Genomic DNA, 19267 nt, shown 5'->3' with positions numbered 1-19267 from the left:
AGGCAAAGACACAGATCATAACCATTAAAGACGGAGATTTGTCAGGAAGGTTTCAAACGTCGCTGATGTGATCGTTTCATTTTCCTCCTCGTCTGAGGCGTCGTGCTCCTTGTCCTCTTCTGTGTGTTTCTCTGCTTTGGCAGACGACTGAGTGTTTGCTCTTCAAACGTTGCAGAGGAGGCTCATCCACAATGATTAACTGGACCTGATCTGATCCAGGGTTTTAGCTCCGTTTGGTTCAGGGACACATTTATTTCTGGAAAACATGTGCATCAGGTATCTTGGACTGGTTCTGATTTGGCTTCCTGCGGGGCTGCGAGGTAGGAACACTGAATGTACCACATGCACTAACTACTGTTGGTTAAAGTGGAGTAACCCTGTTTATTGTTGAGTCAGCACAGAGTGAGGCTTGGTCCTGCGCTGCTCCTGTACTGGTCCACGGTCTGTTTACACCAAAGCAGGACATTTATTCTCATGGAGCAAAGCTGACCTACACCTGTAACAATGGACATAAACCAGCAGATCAGGGCTGGTGGGCAACAAGCGCATGTAACAATGGGCTGTGGTCTCCTCCACCACAGTGTATCGGTAAGTGGTTCCTAAATACATATGTTAAATTACTGAAATGCATCAAACTGTGTTTTTACCCTTTGTCCTGTTGACTGTGGTTTTGTTCTTCTTGCGTCAGATGAAAGTAGTTGTGTTCAACCAGACGTCAACCCCAACACAAGATACAGTCCAAGCCCCACTGGATGGTACGAGAATGGAGGGAAAATACAAATAAGATGTGACAAAGGATATGAAACCGAAAACAATATATTAACAGGCACTTGTATAAATGGAGACTGGAGCTCAATGCCCGTCTGTGAGAGTGAGTCTGTCAGTGGTTTGAGATGTGACAATGAACAGCAACCAACTAACTGTAACTGTCTGATTGTGTGTTAATGTGTCTTTTCCAGAACGTACAGACTCATGCAGTGAACCTCCTCATCTCCCTCACGCTGTAATAATCAACCAGACACATCAGGAGGTGTTTGCTGCAGATTCAGAAGTGATGTATCAGTGTGAGGACGGCTACACCACAGAGCAGGGAGAATCCAGGAAGTCTGTCACTTGCATATCTGGAAACTGGACTGAAGGTCCAACCTGCAGTAAGTGACCAGACACAAGTTAAATCAGTTGTGTTGATTTGCTTTAACATCAGTGTCAAACAGTAAATGAACATTTATTGTTTTACAGAACAGTCTGACACTGCACCAGCGATCAGACCAGGTAAACTCGCATTCATTGATTCCTTTATGACATGAAACAAACTTACTTCATTGATTTGATAATAACTTGTATATATTTTTTTAAGGTCCATTTCAGATTGTAAAAGGTAGAATCATGTGGATGATCTAATTACTGTTGTTGATTTGCTGTAACATCAGTGTCAAACAGTAAATGAACTATGTGTTTATTGTCTTACAGTAAAACCTGACTCTAGTCCTATGACGATGCCAGGTCAGTCACAGTTATTGATTCCTATACAGTATATGACTCAGTTTATTATACCATAATATTGTGTATATTTCATCATTTGCTGAAATCAAATTCACTAAATAGTTTAAGGTGCATTTTGTCTATGTCTTTAATGAAGCGTTAGATTCACATAAATGGTCTAATTACTGTTTTCGAATAATAGTCTGCTGAGATATTGAGAATCTGTGACAAAGTTTAAGAACATCTTTTATTTTTCAGTCTCCAATTGTGGAAATTTACCACACATTCCTCACAGTGCAGTTTTACAAGGCCGCATTACTTTGACATACAGCTGTGCTGGTAATTATAAACTATTTGGTCCAAAGACTGTGGTGTGTTACAATGATGGCACATGGTCAGAAACACCAACATGTGAAGGTAGGAACAGCTCTGTGCACATTCAATCCCTATCAGATGATACTTGAATGTTGATTCATAAGTGTTTACTTCTGTTCTTTAGCTGAGGGACACTGTGTTCTGGATCCTGCTCAGTATCCTAAGGGAACATTTAATCGTGACTATCAAGCTCAAAATGTGCCAGAAGGAGAGACGAGATACCTTCACTGTTTTCGGGACAGCCACGTCAGGGGTGTAAGATGCAGTAATGGAATATTAACTGTAGCACCTTACTGTAAGTAAACATCACCTTTAGATTAATATGTCCAGTCCAACTTCATTATTATATTTATTATACTTAATCTTTTCTCTTTATTTATTAGTTAATTCTGTCACATTTTATTAGTTAACTTGAGTTCATAATAAATCACAAATGTAAAACATAAATACGTCAAAGATGTAAATCTTCACTGATGTTTTTCTGTTTTTTTTATAGGTTGCTTGTCTCAGGACAGGGATAATGTAAGTGTTCCCTTTCTTTTCAAATCATTACATCACCTGTTAACGTTATACTGTAGTTAACTGTCTGTGTTGGAACCAGGAAAACTGCTGGTGAAACCGAACAGAGGAGCAGCTGCTGCCTGGTTGTTAAACAGGCACCAACATGGAAACATGTGAAACGTCTTCAGCAGCAAAACACCTCAATCCAAACATGACGACAGTAAACCTCTACTGTGCTCAGAACATGTTCAATGATTAAAACACATTATAAATAAAGTTTTCATGGTTTATTGCTGTGAACATAAACTTGTATTTGCTGTATCAACTGTGTGAAAAGTCACTTCAAAGTTTTCCATCACAGTCTGACACAAGTTGTAGAGTGTTGTGTGAAATCTTCATGGAGCCAATAAGTTACTGGAGACTGTGTCTTATTAGTAGATTTATTTCTTGTTGGAGAGAAGAGCATTAAAGGCTCATGTGTATTTCTCATCCTCCTCTTTCACCAACGCGCTTAAATACTGGACTCCGTCACAGATTCACCAAACTGTTGTGAGACCCGTTACAAACGGAGGCTGTACAGCTGCACGTCACATCAGACGCTTTCTCACAGAACAGGTCATGGATGAAGGCCGGCGTCGTCACTGGAGCACTAGTGTGTGTCCTTGTCCCACCTGCGTCTGAACCCACAGTTCTGAAAGGTCCGTTACAGCCCAGCATTGGCTGATCCACACGACCAGGATCAGGTTTGTCCTGATCACAACCGAAACTAAGCAATTGTTATTCTTTTATTATTAATATTATTATTTATTTAAGGCCAAACACAGAAACAGCAGGTTACAGGTAAATGTGAACACGAGTCACTGAATAGAGAGGAAAGAAGGCAAAGACACAGATCATAACCATTAAAGACGGAGATTTGTCAGGAAGGTTTCAAACGTCGCTGATGTGAACGTTTCATTTTCCTCCTCGTCTGAGGCGTCGTGCTCCTTGTCCTCTTCTGTGTGTTTCTCTGCTTTGGCAGACGACTGAGTGTTTGCTCTTCAAACGTTGCAGAGGAGGCTCATCCACAATGATTAACTGGACCTGATCTGATCCAGGGTTTTAGCTCCGTTTGGTTCAGGGACACATTTATTTCTGGAAAACATGTGCATCAGGTATCTTGGACTGGTTCTGATTTGGCTTCCTGCGGGGCTGCGAGGTAGGAACACTGAATATACCACATGCACTAACTACTGTTGGTTAAAGTGGAGTAACCCTGTTTATTGTTGAGTCAGCACAAAGTGAGGCTTGGTCCTGCGCTGCTCCTGTACTGGTCCACGGTCTGTTTACACCAAAGCAGGACATTTATTCTCATGGAGCAAAGCTGACCTACACCTGTAACAATGGACATAAACCAGCAGATCAGGGCTGGTGGGCAACAAGCGCATGTAACAATGGGCTGTGGTCTCCTCCACCACAGTGTATCGGTAAGTGGTTCCTAAATACATATGTTAAATTACTGAAATGCATCAAACTGTGTTTTTACCCTTTGTCCTGTTGACTGTGGTTTTGTTCTTCTTGCGTCAGATGAAAGTAGTTGTGTTCAACCAGACGTCGTCCCCAACACAAGATACAGTCCAAGCCCCACTGGATGGTACGAGAATGGAAGGAAAATACAAATAAGATGTGACAAAGGATATGAAACCAAAAACAATGTATTATCAGCAACTTGTATAAATGAAGACTAGAGCTCAATGCCCGTCTGTGAGAGTGAGTTTGTCAGTGGTTTGAGCTGTGAAAATAAACAACAACCAACTAACTGTAACTGTCTGATTGTGTGTTAATGTGTCTTTTCCAGAACGTACAGACTCATGCAGTGAACCTCCTCATCTCCCTCACGCTGTAATAATCAACCAGACACATCAGGAGGTGTTTGCTGCAGATTCAGAAGTGATGTATCAGTGTGAGGACGGCTACACCACAGAGCAGGGAGAATCCATGACATCTGTTATTTGCATATCTGGAAACTGGACTGAAGGTCCAACCTGCAGTAAGTGACCAGACACACCTTAAATCAGTTGTGTTGATTTGCTTTAACATCAGTGTCAAACAGTAAATGAACATTTATTGTTTTACAGAACAGTCTGACACTGCACCAGCGATCAGACCAGGTAAACTCGCATTCATTGATTCCTTTATGACATGAAACAAAATTACTTCATTGATTTGATAGTAACTTGTATATATTTTTTTAAGGTCCATGTCAATTGATTTGCTGTAACATCAGTGTCAAACAATAAATGAACTATGTGTTTATTGTCATTAAACTAATTCACTAAATAGTTTAAGGTGCATTTTGTCCAAGTCTTTAATGAAGCGTTAGATTTACATAAATGTTCTAATTACTGTTTTTGAATAATAGTCTGCTGAGATAGTGAGAATCTGTGACAAAGTTAAAGAACATCTTTTATTTTTCAGTCTACAATTGTGGAAATTTACCACACATTCCTCACAGTGCAGTTATACGAGGCCGCATGGCTTTGACATACAGCTGTGCTGATAATTATAAACTAAGTGGTTCAGAGACTGTGGTGTGTTACAATGATGGCACATGGTCAGAAACACCAACATGTGAAGGTAGGAACAGCTCTGTGCACATTCAATCCCTATCAGATGATACTTGAATGTTGATTCATAAGTTTTTACTTCTGTTCATCTTTAGCTGAGGGACACTGTGTTCTGGATCCTGCTCAGTATCCTAGGGGCTATTTTATTCCTGAATATCCAGTTCAACATGTGGCAGACGGAGAGACGAGACAAGTTCAGTGTCGTCCAGAAAGCAAATATTACACCAGGATTGTAACATGCAAAAATGGAATATTGGATGTAAATGGTTACTGTAAGTAAATACATTACATTTAGATTTATATCTCAACCCAAACTAAGCGCCAAAGATAATTATAGAATTATAGTGAGCTCATCAAACCTGCCGGGAGCACTTTGACTTTTGATTCAGTCCTGTCATTTGTCCTTTTTTCCTGTTTGCTTCCTGTGTTGTAATCGGTGTAACTAGTGTCACCTGTGTTAGTAGTATTTAGGTTCCTAGTATATGCACAGCTTTGGCTGGTTTGTGGATATAAGTTATGCTGTCCTCTTACGTTCTTTGTTTTCACCTTGCCTTAGTTCCTTCTAGAGTGTATCTTAAGATGTGTTTGTGTTATTAAGTCACTTATATTGAACGTTTATTTGTGGGTCGTGCATTTGGGTCCTCAATTTGTTTGTTGCCCTTGTCCAGATGCTCTGAGTAGAGCAGGCCAGAGCTGGTAGGACTTTCTCCTGTAAGGGTTTGCTTGTCTTAGCAGCCGAGTCAGCGCAGCTTCTGAGGAGCTTGATGCAGTTTAGTGTATTTGTTAGCAGGATTCTAACACACTAATGTTTTTCTATTTTTTTTTTGTAGGTTGTTTCGACAATGGTATTTTGGTAAGTGGCCCCCTTCTCTTGTGGTCATTACATCACCTGTTAACGTTATACTGTAGTTAACTGTCTGTGCCGAAACCAGGGAATCTGCTGATGAAACCGAACAGAGGAGCAGCTGCTGCCTGGTTTTTAAACAGGCACCAAGATGGAAACATGTGAAACGTTTGCAGCAGGAAAACGCCTCAATCCAAGTATGATGACAGTAAATTCATACTGTGCTTAGAACATGGTTATTGATTAAAACACATTATTAATAAAGTTTTCATTATTTTTGTGTGATTATAATCTTGTATCTGCTTTATTAACTGTGTGAAGGGCTTTCAGTAACATAAATACTGTGGCTCATGAATTTAGCTGTGTTCCACTCGTCCAGAAGTGGCTCAGAATCAACACTTGATAATATATGACATCACATATCAAGTGTAGATGTTCAACTCGTGCTAATTTTCACCTTACAGTATGTTAATTCATCGGCACTTGAAATAAATATAAACTTACATGAAAAAAAACAAAAATAAAATGAATTAAACAATGTCACAAACAAATATAATAGTTTATAAATCACCATGTTTTTGTTCAGATTTAAATTCATATTTAATTGAATGTAATTATTTAAAGTTTTCTTCCCTCCTCTATTTTATTTATATCAGACGTCACCATGAGACGTTTATGAAACACATTATAAACACAGAATCATGCAAAACTTTAAAGAGCAGAATAGATTGTTCGCTGCAGGTTGTTATCATCATAAAGCAATAATAACGTAATTTAATTCACGTAAATTAATTTAATCTTTGTTTCTTTTCCTCTTCATCCACATTACTGGTGTCATTATCCAACATGAATGAATTAACTTACAAATAATAATATTTATGCAGTCAATACAAACAGAGAGAAAACACGCAGGAGGGATGGTGTTATAAATATGATGCTTACCTGTAGCAGTAAATTCTGTGTATGAGCTCATGTCAGTGCATCCAGTAAATAGTGAGATACTGACTGATGCAGAAACCATCACAGACAGATGCTTCTTTAAACCAATGCTCGTTCTTTTTAAAGAAAAAGAAAAAAAGAAAACACAGCTGCTGACTCTGCAGTTCACAGACGCATTCTGTCTGAATCTGAGGTGTAACAATCACATTGATTTCTTTGGTAATGACTGGCTGAAGCCTCCAAGGACACATTGGTCATTCTGAAATGAAATAACTAATTTCATTTGTCAGGAGTTGTAAATTCCTGAATGATACTAACTCAACTTGTGGTAACATGTGAGTCTGTGTTAAAAGCTGTGGAAACCGTGGTCTGAATAAAGCTTTGATGGGGTCTGAAGTCTGCGTTATCGTATCGGAGGTTGTTGTTGTTTCCATCACCTCCACACACTGTGATCTGTTCAGTATCACACGGCTGCTGCTGCTTAGCTGAGGGATACATATTTATTTATTTGGTCTTCAATTACATTTTTAAAAAACATTTTTAATTCGACTGTATAATTCATTTAGAAATAGATCATATGGTTAATTGTACTACACTGTTCGAACAGAAGGAAGGTTGACACAGTAGGTTTGTGTGTTATATATTATATATTTTTGTACTGGGGCAGACCTACACTGTAAACCCGAATGTTCAAAATAATTAAATTGATTAAGCAGTGTAAACTTATTTTTTTATAAAAAGCTAATCATTAGTTCTTAGTTTGTGATGTTACACAAGTGTTTGCTACTACATACATAATATATTTTTGGCATAGGTACAGTATGTCTGGTTGACAGCTGCATTACAGTTTTCAGTAAAGATCTAAACTGATTTAGAAGTTATTAATAAAATTCTGTTTTGACATATTAAGTGATGCTTAAATTAAATCGAAATGGTAATTAGTGCACTAAACGTAAAGTTTTAAGTAGAGTAGTCTAGCAGATGAGTTCATGCTATTATAGATTTTGACTTAAATAAACATAGCATTTAGTATATTGAGTTCAAAATACCAATTTCATGGCAATCAAAATCTGTTGCTTGTAAGTGTTCTCACCCTGTGTACCTATTATCTTCTATCTTAAAAGCTCAAAACTTCAAACTTGCAATCAATAGCCCTTTTTGAGTTCTGGTAACTAATCAAAGTACTAATGTGCAAAAGTCCCTATTATGAAGAGTCCTAATTATTGCTGAGCTGCTAAAACTGCTACATGAACCAACATTAACCACAACACAGCCTCCCATCCACGAGTGCTCTAAGCTACTTTACAATTCAATGTACACTTTGTACCTGCCCCATGCTGTTTCTATTACATTGACAAAGAATGGGTGTCACTCCAAGTCTCCTCCACTGAGCAGGATCTAACAATTTAAATACAAACAATGAAAAGCAGAGATAACTAGAGATCAAAACCGCTGCTAAGCAGAAAAAACAGCTCTATCAACTTAAAAAACAAAAGGGAATAGAGCACATCTGACAGGGAAATGCAGGAAACTGTAAGCTGTATAGGAACAAAAATATTGATAATAATGTTCCCTGTGATCTCTTTGTGTGATGTTTTAAATCTTACTCTTGATTGGAATTAGATTTAAAATAATGAGGCGAGAGGAGGATTTTATAGAGGTTGAAGAACCTCTCAATTTGTAGAGTTCATTAAGACATTTGTGTTTTCACAAAACAAAACCAAAGATCAAGGCTGAATTCCTGTTTTTATTGCATCGCGTTTCTGGACAATCTAAACATTTCATTTACTGTAAGTCAGCCCCAGAGCTTCATGAGTGTAATACAGTCTATTTGTTGTTCTCTTCTGTGTGTCTTTATTGATTTTGGCTGCAGATCATTCACACAATGTGAATGATGTGGCTCCACTGACATATAAGAGGAAGAAGCTTCAATCGTCGCCTAATTCTGCTCTGAACTTGTCGTTTTACTCAACTTGTTGCAGGATCTTCCTAAAACATGTGCCTCAGACACCTTGGATTTGTTCTTCTGCTTTGGTTTCCTGCAGAACTTCATGGTGAGAACATTTTACATTTGTTAATGTTACACTTAGTGTAGTGCTCACTACAGTAATTTTTTCTTTGTTCTGAATAGGAGAAAGTGATATTCGCTGCGCTGCTCCTGTACTGGTCCACGGTCTGTTTACACCAAAGCAGGGCATGTATCCTCATGGAGCAAAGCTGACATACACCTGTAACAATGGACATAAACCAATAGATCAGGGCTGGTGGGTTATGAGCATGTGTAAGAGTGGGTGGTGGTCTCCTTCACCACAGTGTATCGGTAAGTGGTTCCTAAATACATACGTTAAATTACTGAAACGCATCAAACTGTGTTTTTACCTTTTGTCCTGTTGACTGTGGTTTTGTTCTTCTTGCGTCAGATGAAAGTAGTTGTGTTGAACCAGACGTCAACCCCAACACAAGATACAGTCCAAGTCCAACTGGATGGTACGAGAATGGAAAGAAAATACAAATAAGATGTGACAAAGGATATGAAACCAAAAACAATGTATTATCAGCCACTTGTGTAAATGGAGACTGGAGCTCAATGCCCATCTGTGAGAGTGAGTCTGTCAGTGGTTTGAGATGTGACAATGAACAGCAACCAACTAACTGTAACTGTCTGATTTTGTGTTAATGTGTCTTTTCCAGAAAGTGCAGACTCATGCAGTGAACCTCCTCAACTCCCTCACGCTGTAATAATCAACCAGACACATCAGGAGGTGTTTGCTGTAGATTCAGAAGTGATGTATCAGTGTGAGGATGGCTACACCACAGAGCAGGGAGAATCCATGACATCTGTTATTTGCATATCTGGAAGCTGGACTGAAGGTCCAACCTGCAGTAAGTGACCAGACACACGTTAAATGAGTTGTGTTGATTTACTGTAACATCAGTGTCAAACTGTAAATAGACAAAACTGTATGCTTATTAATTGTCTTACAGAAAAGTCTGACAATGGATCTATGACAATACCAGGTACAATCACATTCATTGATTACTATGTATGGTTCAGTTTATTGACTTATACAATAATGTTTTTCATAACATGACCTCACTAAACATTTTAAGATGCATTTGGTCAGAATCACATTAATGATCTAATTACTGTTTTTGAATAATGGTCTGCTGAGATTAGTGGAGAGAATCTGGGACAAAGGTAAAACCCCTTTGATTTTTTTCAGTCTCCATTTGTGGAAATTTACCACACATTCCTCACAGTGCAGTTATACGAGGCCGCATGGCTTTGACATACAGCTGTGCTGATAATTATAAACTAATTGGTCCAGAGACTGTGGTGTGTTACAATGATGGCAGATGGTCAGAAACACCAACATGTGAAGGTAGGAACAGCTCTGTGCACATTCAATCCCTATCAGATGATACTTGAATGTTGTTTCATAATTGTTTATTTCTGTTCATCTTTAGCTGAGGGACACTGTACTCTGGATCCTGCTAAGCCTTGGGGCCAGTTTCTTCCTGACATTGGAGTCCAAATTGTGCCAAAAGGACAGACCAGATATTTTCCCTGTTTGCACGACAGCCGGTACACCAGGGGTGTAAAATGTGAAAATGGAAGATTAACTGTAGCTCGTTCCTGTAAGTAACATCACAATTAGATTTAGATGTTGGTCAAACTAAGCATTTAGTTTCAGCCTTTTCTAAGTTTGGTGCATGATTGGTTAAGTTGTGTTAATAGAAATTAACACGTGAAAATAAATAATTAAAAATCTGTGTTTTTTAGGTTGTGATGAACGGCTAAACCAACAGGTAAGAGTTAACATTCTGTTCTGGTCATTACATCACCTGTTAACGTTATACTGTAGTTAACTGTCTGTGCTGGAACCAGGGATCCTGCTGGTGAAACCGAACAGAGGAGCAGCTGCTGCCTGGTTGTTAAACAGGCACCAAGATGGAAACATGTGAAACGTCTTCAGCAGCAAAACGCCTCAATCCAAACATGACGACCGTAAACTCTTACTGTGCTCAGAACATGTTCAATCATTAAAACACATTATAAATAAAGTTTTCATGGTTTATTGTTGAGAACATAATACTGTATTTGTTGTATCAACTGTGTGAAAAGTGTCTTATTAGTGGATTTACTTCTTGTTGGAGAGAAGAGCATTAAAGGCTCACGTGTATTTTTTTCATCCTCTTTCACCAACAGGCTTAAATACTAAACTCCGCCACAGATTCACCAAATTGTTTTGAGACCCGTTACAAATGGAGGTTGTACAGTTGCACGTCACATCTATGGGGTGCCGAATGTAAAAGGAGCACATATAACTAGTTTTCTCACATTTAACTAAACGACACAACATGTTTTCTCACATTTAGTTAATAGTGCAAAAATCTAAATGTAAATGTTAAATGTAAATCTTAAATCTAAATGTTAAATGTAAATTTTAAATGTTCGCCGAGTGTAAAACTGAATATTCATGAATGTGCAAGTAGACTCCACCCCTACTCCCAAACAGCGCTTGTAAAGCTGATCTCAGATCAGTGACGCGGACTCAAACACCTCTACTGTACAGTGCGTGCAAACCCCGCCCACATCTGACCTGGAAACCGTTTATAGCATGGACGTAACTTTGGCTAGCTAGTAAGGTTAGCTAACTAATTCTCCATCGGCGCAACAGAAATATTCCATTCAAACCTACTTAACTCCTCATTAATGGTCTTTACAACGTAACAGCACTCACCCTGTGTTTTTTTTTCTTTCTTTTAACAATTTTGTACCTATTATCTTCTATCTTAAAAGCTCAAAACTTAAAAGCTTTGAGGCAATCAGTAGCCCTTTTTTGAGTTCTGGTAACTAATCAGAGTACTAATGTGCAAAGGTCCCTATTATGAATATTCCTAATTAGTGCTAAGCTGCTAATACTGCTACATGAAAAAAACATTAACCTAAGCACTGTTAGGAGTCTTGACCCACAGGCATAGGGCCGAGACCAGAGGTAGGTTCAAAAGGGTTTAATCACAGCTCGAGAATCCAAAAGCAAAGGTCGGTACACAGGTGGAAACAGCAAAACAAGGGGAGCAGGCAAGTCGGTGGTCAAAAAACAGACAATGTTGTCACCAGGTAAGCACAGCGACAGTACAGAGGGACTAGACACAGGAAACAGGCTGAGGTCTAAAACACCAAACTGGCACACGATAATCGCTGGAGAGTAGACACAGAGAACTAAGCTAACAATCATGCAACGGACTGAAGGTGAGTACTGATCTATACTGAATGCAGGTGGTGAATCACATGAGAGAATGAAGCAGGAACTAGTATTGGAGAACAAAACCCCCAAAAAGTACAAAATAAAACAGGAAAAGGCGGTGGTGACAAAATGCTGAGGTATGACAAGCACAGCCTCCCATCCACGAGTGCTCCAAGCTACTTTACAATTCATTGTACACTTTGTACCTGCCCCATGCTGTTTCTATTACATTGACACAGAATGTGTGTCACTCCAAGTCTCCTCCGCTGAGCAGGATCTAACAATTTAAATACAAACAATGAAAAGCAGAGATAACTAGAGATCAAAACCGCTGCTAGGCAGAAAACACAGCTCTATCAACCTAAAAACAAAAGGGAATAGAGCACATCTGACAGGGAAATGCAGGAAACTGTAAGCTGTATAGGAACAAAAATATTGATAATAATGTTTCCTGTGATTTTTTTGTGTGATGTTTTAAATCTTACTCTTGATTGGAATTAGATTTAAAATAAAGTGAGAAAAGGATTTTATAGAGCTTTAAGAATCTCTCAATTTGTAGAGTTCATGAAGACATTTGTGTTTTCACAAACCAAAACCAAAGATCAAGGCTGAATTCCCGTTTTCATTGCATCGCGTTCCTGGACAATCTGAACATTTCATTTACTGTAAGTCAGCCCCAGAGCTTCATGACTGTAATACAGTCTATTTGTTCTTCTCTTCTGTGTGTCTTTATTGATTTTGGCTGCAGATCGTTCACACAATGAACAATGTGGCTCCACTAAGATATAAGAGGAAGAAGCTTCAATCACAAGTTCTCCTCTGAACTTGTCGTTTAACTCAACTTGTTGCAGGATCTTTCTAAAACATGTGCATCAGACACCTTGGATTTGTTCTTCAACATTTTATTTACTGAAAGTCATCCCCAGAGCTTTGTGACTGTGTTTCGATCTATTTGTTGTTCTCTTCTGTAGTTATCTCTCTGTTGATTTTGGCTGCAGATCATTCACACGATGTGAACAACATGGCTCCACTAAGATATAAGGGGAAGAATGAACTTGTTGTTTAACTCAACTTGTTGCAGGATCTTCCTAAAACATGTGCATCAGACACCTTGGATTTGTTCTTCTGCTTTGGTTTCCTGCAGAACTTCATGGTGAGAACATTTTACATTTGTTAATGTTACACTTACTGTAGTGCTCACTACAGTAATTTCTTGTTTGTTCTGATTAGGACAGAGTGAGGTTTGGTCCTGCACTGCTCCTGTACTGGACCACGGTCTGTTTACACCAAAGCAAGACATTTATCCTCATGGAGCAAAGCTGACCTACACCTGTAACAATGGACATAAACCAGCAGATCAGGGCTGGTGGGCAAGAAGCGCATGTAACAATGGGCTGTGGTCTCCTCCACCACAGTGTATCAGTAAGTGGTTCCTAAATACATACGTTAAATTACTGAAATGCAAATGCTGTGTTTTTAACTTTTGTCCTGTTGACTGTGGTTTTGTTTTTCAATTATCAGATGAAAGTAATTGTGTTCAACCAGATGTCAACCCCAATACAAGATACAGTCCAAGCCCAACTGGATGGTACACGAATGGAAGGAAAATACAAATAAGATGTGACAAAGGATATGAAACCAAAAACAATGTATTATCAGCCACTTGTATAAATGGAGACTGGACCTCAATGCCCATTTGTGAGAGTGAGTCTGTCAGTTGTTTGAGTTGTGACAATGAACAACAACCAACTAACTGTAACTGTCTGATTGTGTTTTAATGTGTTTTTTCCAGAACGTACAGACTCATGCAGTGAACCTCCTCAACTCCCTCACGCTGTAATAATCAACCAGACACATCAGGAGTTGTTTGCTGTAGATTCAGAAGTGATGTATCAGTGTGAGGACGGCTACACCACAGAGCAGGGAGAATCCATGATATCTGTTGTTTGCATATCTGGGAGCTGGACTGAAGGTCCAACGTGCAGTAAGTTACCAGTGTGGACACATGGTTGTGTGTTGATTTACTGTAACAAACAGTAAATGGACAAAACTAAACGTTTATTTATTGTCTTACAGAACAGTCTGACAATGGACTCAGACCAGGTACAGTCACATTTATTGATTCCCTAATACAGCATGAACCAAATTTACTTGATTTGATAATAACTTGCATATTTCTTAATTTACCAACTGCTGATATCACAGGTTTAATTGTATCATTTTAACCTAACAACAACTCATCATATTGTGGTGTTTCTGTGGTCTCTGTGTGACTGAGGGGATGTGACATGATTAAACAACATCTATTATATTTTCAGTCGCCAATTGTGGAAATTATCCATACGTTCCTCAGAGTACGGTTGTGTCAAGCCGCATGGCTTTGAAATACAGCTGTCCTGCTCCATATGAACTAATGGGCCCAGAGACTGTGGTGTGTAACAGTGATGGTAGTTGGTCAGATCTGCCAATGTGTAAAGGTAGGAACAGATCAATGCACATTCAGTCTCTATCAGATGACGCTTGAATGTTGAGTCATAAGTGTTTACTTCTGTTCATCTATAGCTCCGGGACAGTGTGTTGTGGATCCTGATACGCATCCTTCAGGTTTATTCGTTCGTGCAGATTTGGATTCCAGATATGCAATTGTGCCAGAAGGACAGATGCTTTATTTTCGCTGTACTGCAATTGCCTCCCCCCCGTTTGCCAGAGCTGTAAAATGTAGGAATGGAATATTAACTGTAGCACGCAGCTGTAAGTGAACATCACATTTAGATTTATATGTCAGTCCAAACGTTTTGTTTAGCCCATTATCCTTATTTATTTTAAGTCAAGATAAAAGATAGTTATAGAAATCTTCACTAAGGTTTTTTTGTTGTTTGTAGGTTGTCCTCATCATCTTATTGTACGGGTAGGTGTCGACTTTCTCCTCTGGTCATTACATCACCTGTTAACGTTATACTGTAGTTAACTGTCTGTGCTGGAACCAGGATATCTGCTGGTGAAACCGAACAGAGGAGCAGCTGCTGCCTGGTTGTGAAAACAGCACCAAGATGGAAAGATGTGAAACGTCTCCTGAAGGAAAACGCCTCAATGCAAATATGATGACAATAAATTCTTACTGTCCTCAGAACATGTTCAATGCTTAAAACACATAAATAAAGCATTCTGGAATAATGAATACATTTTTTAAAAAAGCTCCTGTTTAGTCTTTTAGTTCAAGCTCTAATTATAGTTGGAGTGGCAAATGTCCCCTGGACCTGCACCTCCTGATGTAAAAATCCTGCAGGTCAGCAATTTAGTCCTGGTGATGCACTCAGCATCACTCTCCTCAAGTCCCTTAAGTCCTGAGAGCTGCTGTTCCTATACCAGACTGTAATATTACCAGAGACCACTGATTGTATTATTTACATGTAAAAGAGTTGGCGCAAAGCCATGAAAATCCTAAACTCAGCTACCTGAGGAAGGACAAGCATTTCCTGGCCTTCTTAACCAAGCAAATGAGATGTTCAGTGACATGGACACCCAGATATTTGTAGCTGGTCACTCTCTCCACCAGAGCTCCGCTGATCTTAAGAGCTGTGTTCTGGGAGACCTGCTGTCCCCTCCCGTTAGTCAGGAAGCTTAAGACCCAGGAGCAACGTGCAGCAGGTGGTGTGTTACCTGGTCCGCTGTAGTCCTGTAGAAGCCATGGGTACCATGTCTTCAGTTAACGTAGCAGCCAGTTATAGCTCCCATAATTCATCAACATCATTAGCGTTGACCCAAAACATATCCCAGTCAACATCAGTGAGCGCTGACAGCAGCATAACTTCAGACCAGATTCAGACCAGTGTCTGAACTTCCCGGTGGTTGGTGCCTTTTTCTCTGCATATATGCCTGAATAAGAAAAATAGCAGCATGGTTTATTGCTGTGTGATTATAATCCTGTATCTGCTGTATAAACTGTGTGAAGTTCTCCAATTAACGTGTGGCTCATGAATTTAGCTGTCTTCCACTCGTAGGGAAGAGGCTCAGGATCAATATGTGATAATATATGTCAGGAATCATCATGTGTCATGCGTTTGTGTTTGACCCATTTCCAGGTTTTATTTTGTTAGTTCCTGTTCCTTGTTTTCTTGTATTGTGTTCATACTTCACTTCCGTTCATGTGATCTCCCAGCTGCATCAGTCCCTGTATTTCAGGGTGCCAGATTGTTTGGGTTTCATGCCAGCATTCCAGCGGTCGGTTCTCGTAAGTCTCACCTGTGTATCGACCTCTAATCTTGCTCTGACTTTGCTTTGCCTTGTACAGTATCCTGTTGCTGCAGATTTTAATTTAAATGAAATGTAATTTATGTAATTTAACTATGGAACTTTTTCATGTTAGGCCTCACCCCGATACGTTTACGAAACGTATTATAAACACAGAATAACGCAAAACTTTAAAGAGCAGAATAGATTGTTCACTGTAGATTGTTATCATCATGAAGAGATAATAATGTAATTAAATTCATGTATATTCAAAGTTGGAAAACCCTTTGTTTCCTTTCCTATTTATTTTACTTTATACTTTATTCTCCCCAAGGGAAAATTCTTGTCCACAAACATTGCACTAGTTTTACAATGGTACAGACCGACGAAAAAGCACAATAAGAGTAATTATCATAATAGACATGGGAATAGTAACAATAAAGACAATAGATGACAGCAGAAACAACATAGTCAATCTGGGTCTTTGGTTTAGTGAAGTGACGTCTGAAGGGATTAGGCTTTGGACTCTCCTGCTCCTCAGAGCCTTTTATCTGCAGTCTGAGGGCAGTGGATAAATATTCATTGTGTGGGACTCTCTTCTATTGATATTGCAATGCATTTAATTGCATTATTAATTAGTTCATCTAGGTTGCGTGTGGGAAGGCTGATTATTTTTGCAACAATTCTGGTTACCATTGATAGTTTGTTCCGGTTGTTAGCAGAGAGGATGTTAAAACGTGATCAATACATTAGTCTTGGAAGACTTGATAGAGTAACAGTAGCAGGTGGAAAGCAACATGGAGTCCTTTAAGTTTACGGATGATGTACATGTACAGTCTTTGGCTTCTCTTTCCAGTGTCACTGATGTGCTGATCCAACATGAGAGTGAGACGTACTGTTACTCCCCACTGTTTCAACTGTTTGGTTGTGTATGACGATAGGTTGCTGTATTATGAATACATAATAACAAAAATAGAAAACAATATATGTCCACTGATCTGTGTTATAAATGTATTTCCTTTACATTTTTCAAAATTTCTTAACAAGTAAAACAAGTAAAATTGCTGAATATGCGCATTTCCGGCCCTAATATGGGGAGAAACGCGAGAAGAGGCATCAATGAGCCGAGCCTCAGCCCAGGGCTCCAGCTCCCATTCTCGAGCCGTCATTACGTGGGTTCATACGCGGAGCGATTGCTTCCTGTTTCACAGCTTGTCACCGACAAAATGCGGATTTTTTCTTTACCGTCACTTTCTACAAGCTCATTAATGCGTTTATAGATGTGTGTTTGACATAATTACTTCCTTGATCGCGCAAAAACGGACAAAGAAAACTCGAAATGAGGCAAGGCAGGAAGTCGCCTCTACGGAAGCCGACAGGTGTTTGGCTGCTACTGTCAGGCGATTTGTTTTTTGTTTTTTTTTTGTCAGGCGCCTCTTCGCGGTACAGTAGTGACGTTGGCGCTGCTCGAGTGAGTTAGCAAACGAACTCAGTTAGCTTATTTTTTTTTATTTTTTTCAAGATGGAGGGGAATTATATAGGTCGCCTTAAGACATTTTCATAACAAAAGCTCATAACTGATGGCAGACCAACGCCGGAGCTTAAAGGTTTGGTTCAAACTACGAGACAGAAGACAACTCGCTCCTTTCAAACGGACTGGTGCACGCGATTTAGATTTTTAAGTCAAGTAAATTCAAATTCTTGTGTTGATTTGCAGTCGTGTTAAAAGTACGAGTGCTGTGTTAAACAAATAAGGCAGAAATCCTGTGTTAACTGAAAGCAAAGTATCATGTTATTAATGTCCATTGTACAGTAAGTGTGTTAGGACCTGTGGTATTTTTTAATACCAAAGTTCTGTTTTAAGTGAGTAAAGCGAGTTAAAGCCAGTATCACTGTTTGGTGCCCTCTGTTCCTCTTTTGTTGTTGCCCATAGCTAACATATAGTGGTGGTGGTGGTGGTGGGTGGGGCGGCCTCAAGAGTTCCTCACAGTCACTTGAGAAGTCTACGTTGTCGTAGCGAGCATAGAATGCATTGATTTTTCTCATCAGTAGTGCTGAATCTGTAGTTTCACATATGGTGACTTTATTGTAGACTCACATCCCATCAATGTCCGGACTTTCTAAATGCTTGTTTTGTGTTCATATTAGAGAACTAATTTTACAGTCAGTCCTCATTTTGTAGTTTTGTCTTGAGTACTTAATTTTTTACTCTTCTGTCCGCCAGTTTAAGTTTGATTCATCCACATTAATGTAACTGTGTCATTGTACAACATAAAGAAATTCATTTACAAATAATAATAATTACCTGGTTAATACTGTTACCTGCTGGCTCAAGGCAGACAAATAAGAGAGAGGCCACACATAGATGTTCTATAACAAGGCTAAAATCAATTAACCGGAAGTAGTACTTAAGTACATAACTGATTAGTGTGTTGGAGAGAGGGACAGAGACACAAAAACGGTTGCCCTTTTAAAGACTCCTTTCAGATTCCACAGATGTAGGCAATCAGCCTTCAGGAAACTGACCAATGGCTAACGCCTTAGCTCTAACAGGTCTAACCTGACCTTAGCCAAAAGCAAGGTTAGATTATCCCAGTAACCTAGCAGACCCCACTTGGTCCATGCAGTCTTCCATGCGAGGAAAGTCATTGAATTCACTTAACGGAAATTGGAAATCTAACAGTTAAACCTGGTTTCTTTACCAACAACCAGCTAGATGAGCAAGGCATCCAAAGTAATGTTTTAACAAGTTCAAGTGACACAACTGTACACACTTCTTCCTGTTGGGAGTTTCAAATAAATAGTTCAACTCTGACACTTTAGAGGCCACAGTAAGGTACGGAACTGGAATGGAGAACTAACTACTGGTTCCTCAGCTTTCTAGTCACCGTGCAAAGAAGCCAGAGGGCCCCTACCATGTGTCCAAAGACAAGATCATTTGGGCTAAAACCAAAACTCTCTTGGCTCACTCTTCTTGCAGCTAACATTAACCAGGGCAAATCATCCTCCCAATCTCCATCTAATTCAGTGCATTGAGC

At 39.3% G+C, this 19267-nt stretch overlaps 2 protein-coding genes across 7 annotated transcripts; both read left to right on the top strand.

The window, feature by feature from the left end:
* Positions 1-175: 175 nt before the first annotated feature.
* On the top strand, positions 176-6099 carry LOC121201632 (complement factor H-like). 4 transcript variants are annotated; one of them, XM_029133097.3, is made up of 10 exons: positions 176-320; positions 397-588; positions 689-871; positions 960-1151; positions 1240-1272; positions 1471-1503; positions 4816-4974; positions 5060-5236; positions 5795-5817; positions 5897-6099. In XM_029133097.3, the coding sequence occupies exons 1-10, from the start codon at positions 266-268 to the stop codon at positions 5906-5908; spliced, it is 1059 nt and encodes a 352-aa protein (XP_028988930.1). In that variant the 5' UTR covers positions 176-265; the 3' UTR covers positions 5909-6099. The 4 variants fall into 4 exon arrangements, with proteins under 4 accessions (XP_028988930.1, XP_055359598.1, XP_040923943.1 ...); XM_041068009.2 differs by lacking the exons at positions 4816-4974; positions 5060-5236; positions 5795-5817; positions 5897-6099 and adding exons at positions 1741-1899; positions 1982-2152; positions 2354-2379; positions 2459-2804 and having other exon boundaries at positions 177-320; XM_055503623.1 differs by lacking the exon at positions 1240-1272.
* On the top strand, positions 3728-17750 carry LOC121201631 (complement factor H-like). Of its 3 annotated transcripts, XM_055503624.1 has the most exons (10): positions 5913-6005; positions 8730-8801; positions 8879-9067; positions 9168-9350; positions 13792-13983; positions 14076-14102; positions 14318-14476; positions 14562-14750; positions 14882-14907; positions 14987-17750. In XM_055503624.1, the coding sequence occupies exons 2-10, from the start codon at positions 8744-8746 to the stop codon at positions 14999-15001; spliced, it is 1038 nt and encodes a 345-aa protein (XP_055359599.1). In that variant the 5' UTR covers positions 5913-6005; positions 8730-8743; the 3' UTR covers positions 15002-17750. The 3 variants fall into 3 exon arrangements, with proteins under 3 accessions (XP_040923945.2, XP_055359599.1, XP_028988937.1); XM_029133104.3 differs by lacking the exons at positions 5913-6005; positions 8730-8801; positions 8879-9067; positions 9168-9350 and adding exons at positions 12998-13152; positions 13230-13421; positions 13521-13703; XM_041068011.2 differs by lacking the exons at positions 5913-6005; positions 8730-8801; positions 8879-9067 and adding an exon at positions 3728-3824 and having other exon boundaries at positions 9168-9234.
* The last annotated feature ends 1517 nt before the right edge of the window (positions 17751-19267 follow it).

Source organism: Betta splendens, chromosome 17 (assembly GCF_900634795.4).
Source record: "Betta splendens chromosome 17, fBetSpl5.4, whole genome shotgun sequence".
In the NCBI taxonomy this organism is placed as follows: Eukaryota; Metazoa; Chordata; class Actinopteri; order Anabantiformes; family Osphronemidae; genus Betta; species Betta splendens.
This window is presented reverse-complemented; position numbering and strand designations above follow the sequence as displayed.

Excerpts from the sequence above, each read along its gene's own strand:
- LOC121201632 (XM_029133097.3), top strand. The coding sequence starts at position 266 with ATGTGCATCAGGTATCTTGGACTGGTTCTGATTTGGCTTCCTGCGGGG. Across the intron at positions 589-688 it reads TCCTCCACCACAGTGTATCG|ATGAAAGTAGTTGTGTTCAA; the intron begins GTAAGTGGTTCC and ends TTCTTGCGTCAG. Across the intron at positions 1,273-1,470 it reads TGCACCAGCGATCAGACCAG|TAAAACCTGACTCTAGTCCT; the intron begins GTAAACTCGCAT and ends ATTGTCTTACAG.
- LOC121201631 (XM_029133104.3), top strand. The coding sequence starts at position 13,095 with ATGTGCATCAGACACCTTGGATTTGTTCTTCTGCTTTGGTTTCCTGCA. Across the intron at positions 13,422-13,520 it reads TCCTCCACCACAGTGTATCA|ATGAAAGTAATTGTGTTCAA; the intron begins GTAAGTGGTTCC and ends TTCAATTATCAG. Across the intron at positions 14,477-14,561 it reads AGATCTGCCAATGTGTAAAG|CTCCGGGACAGTGTGTTGTG; the intron begins GTAGGAACAGAT and ends GTTCATCTATAG.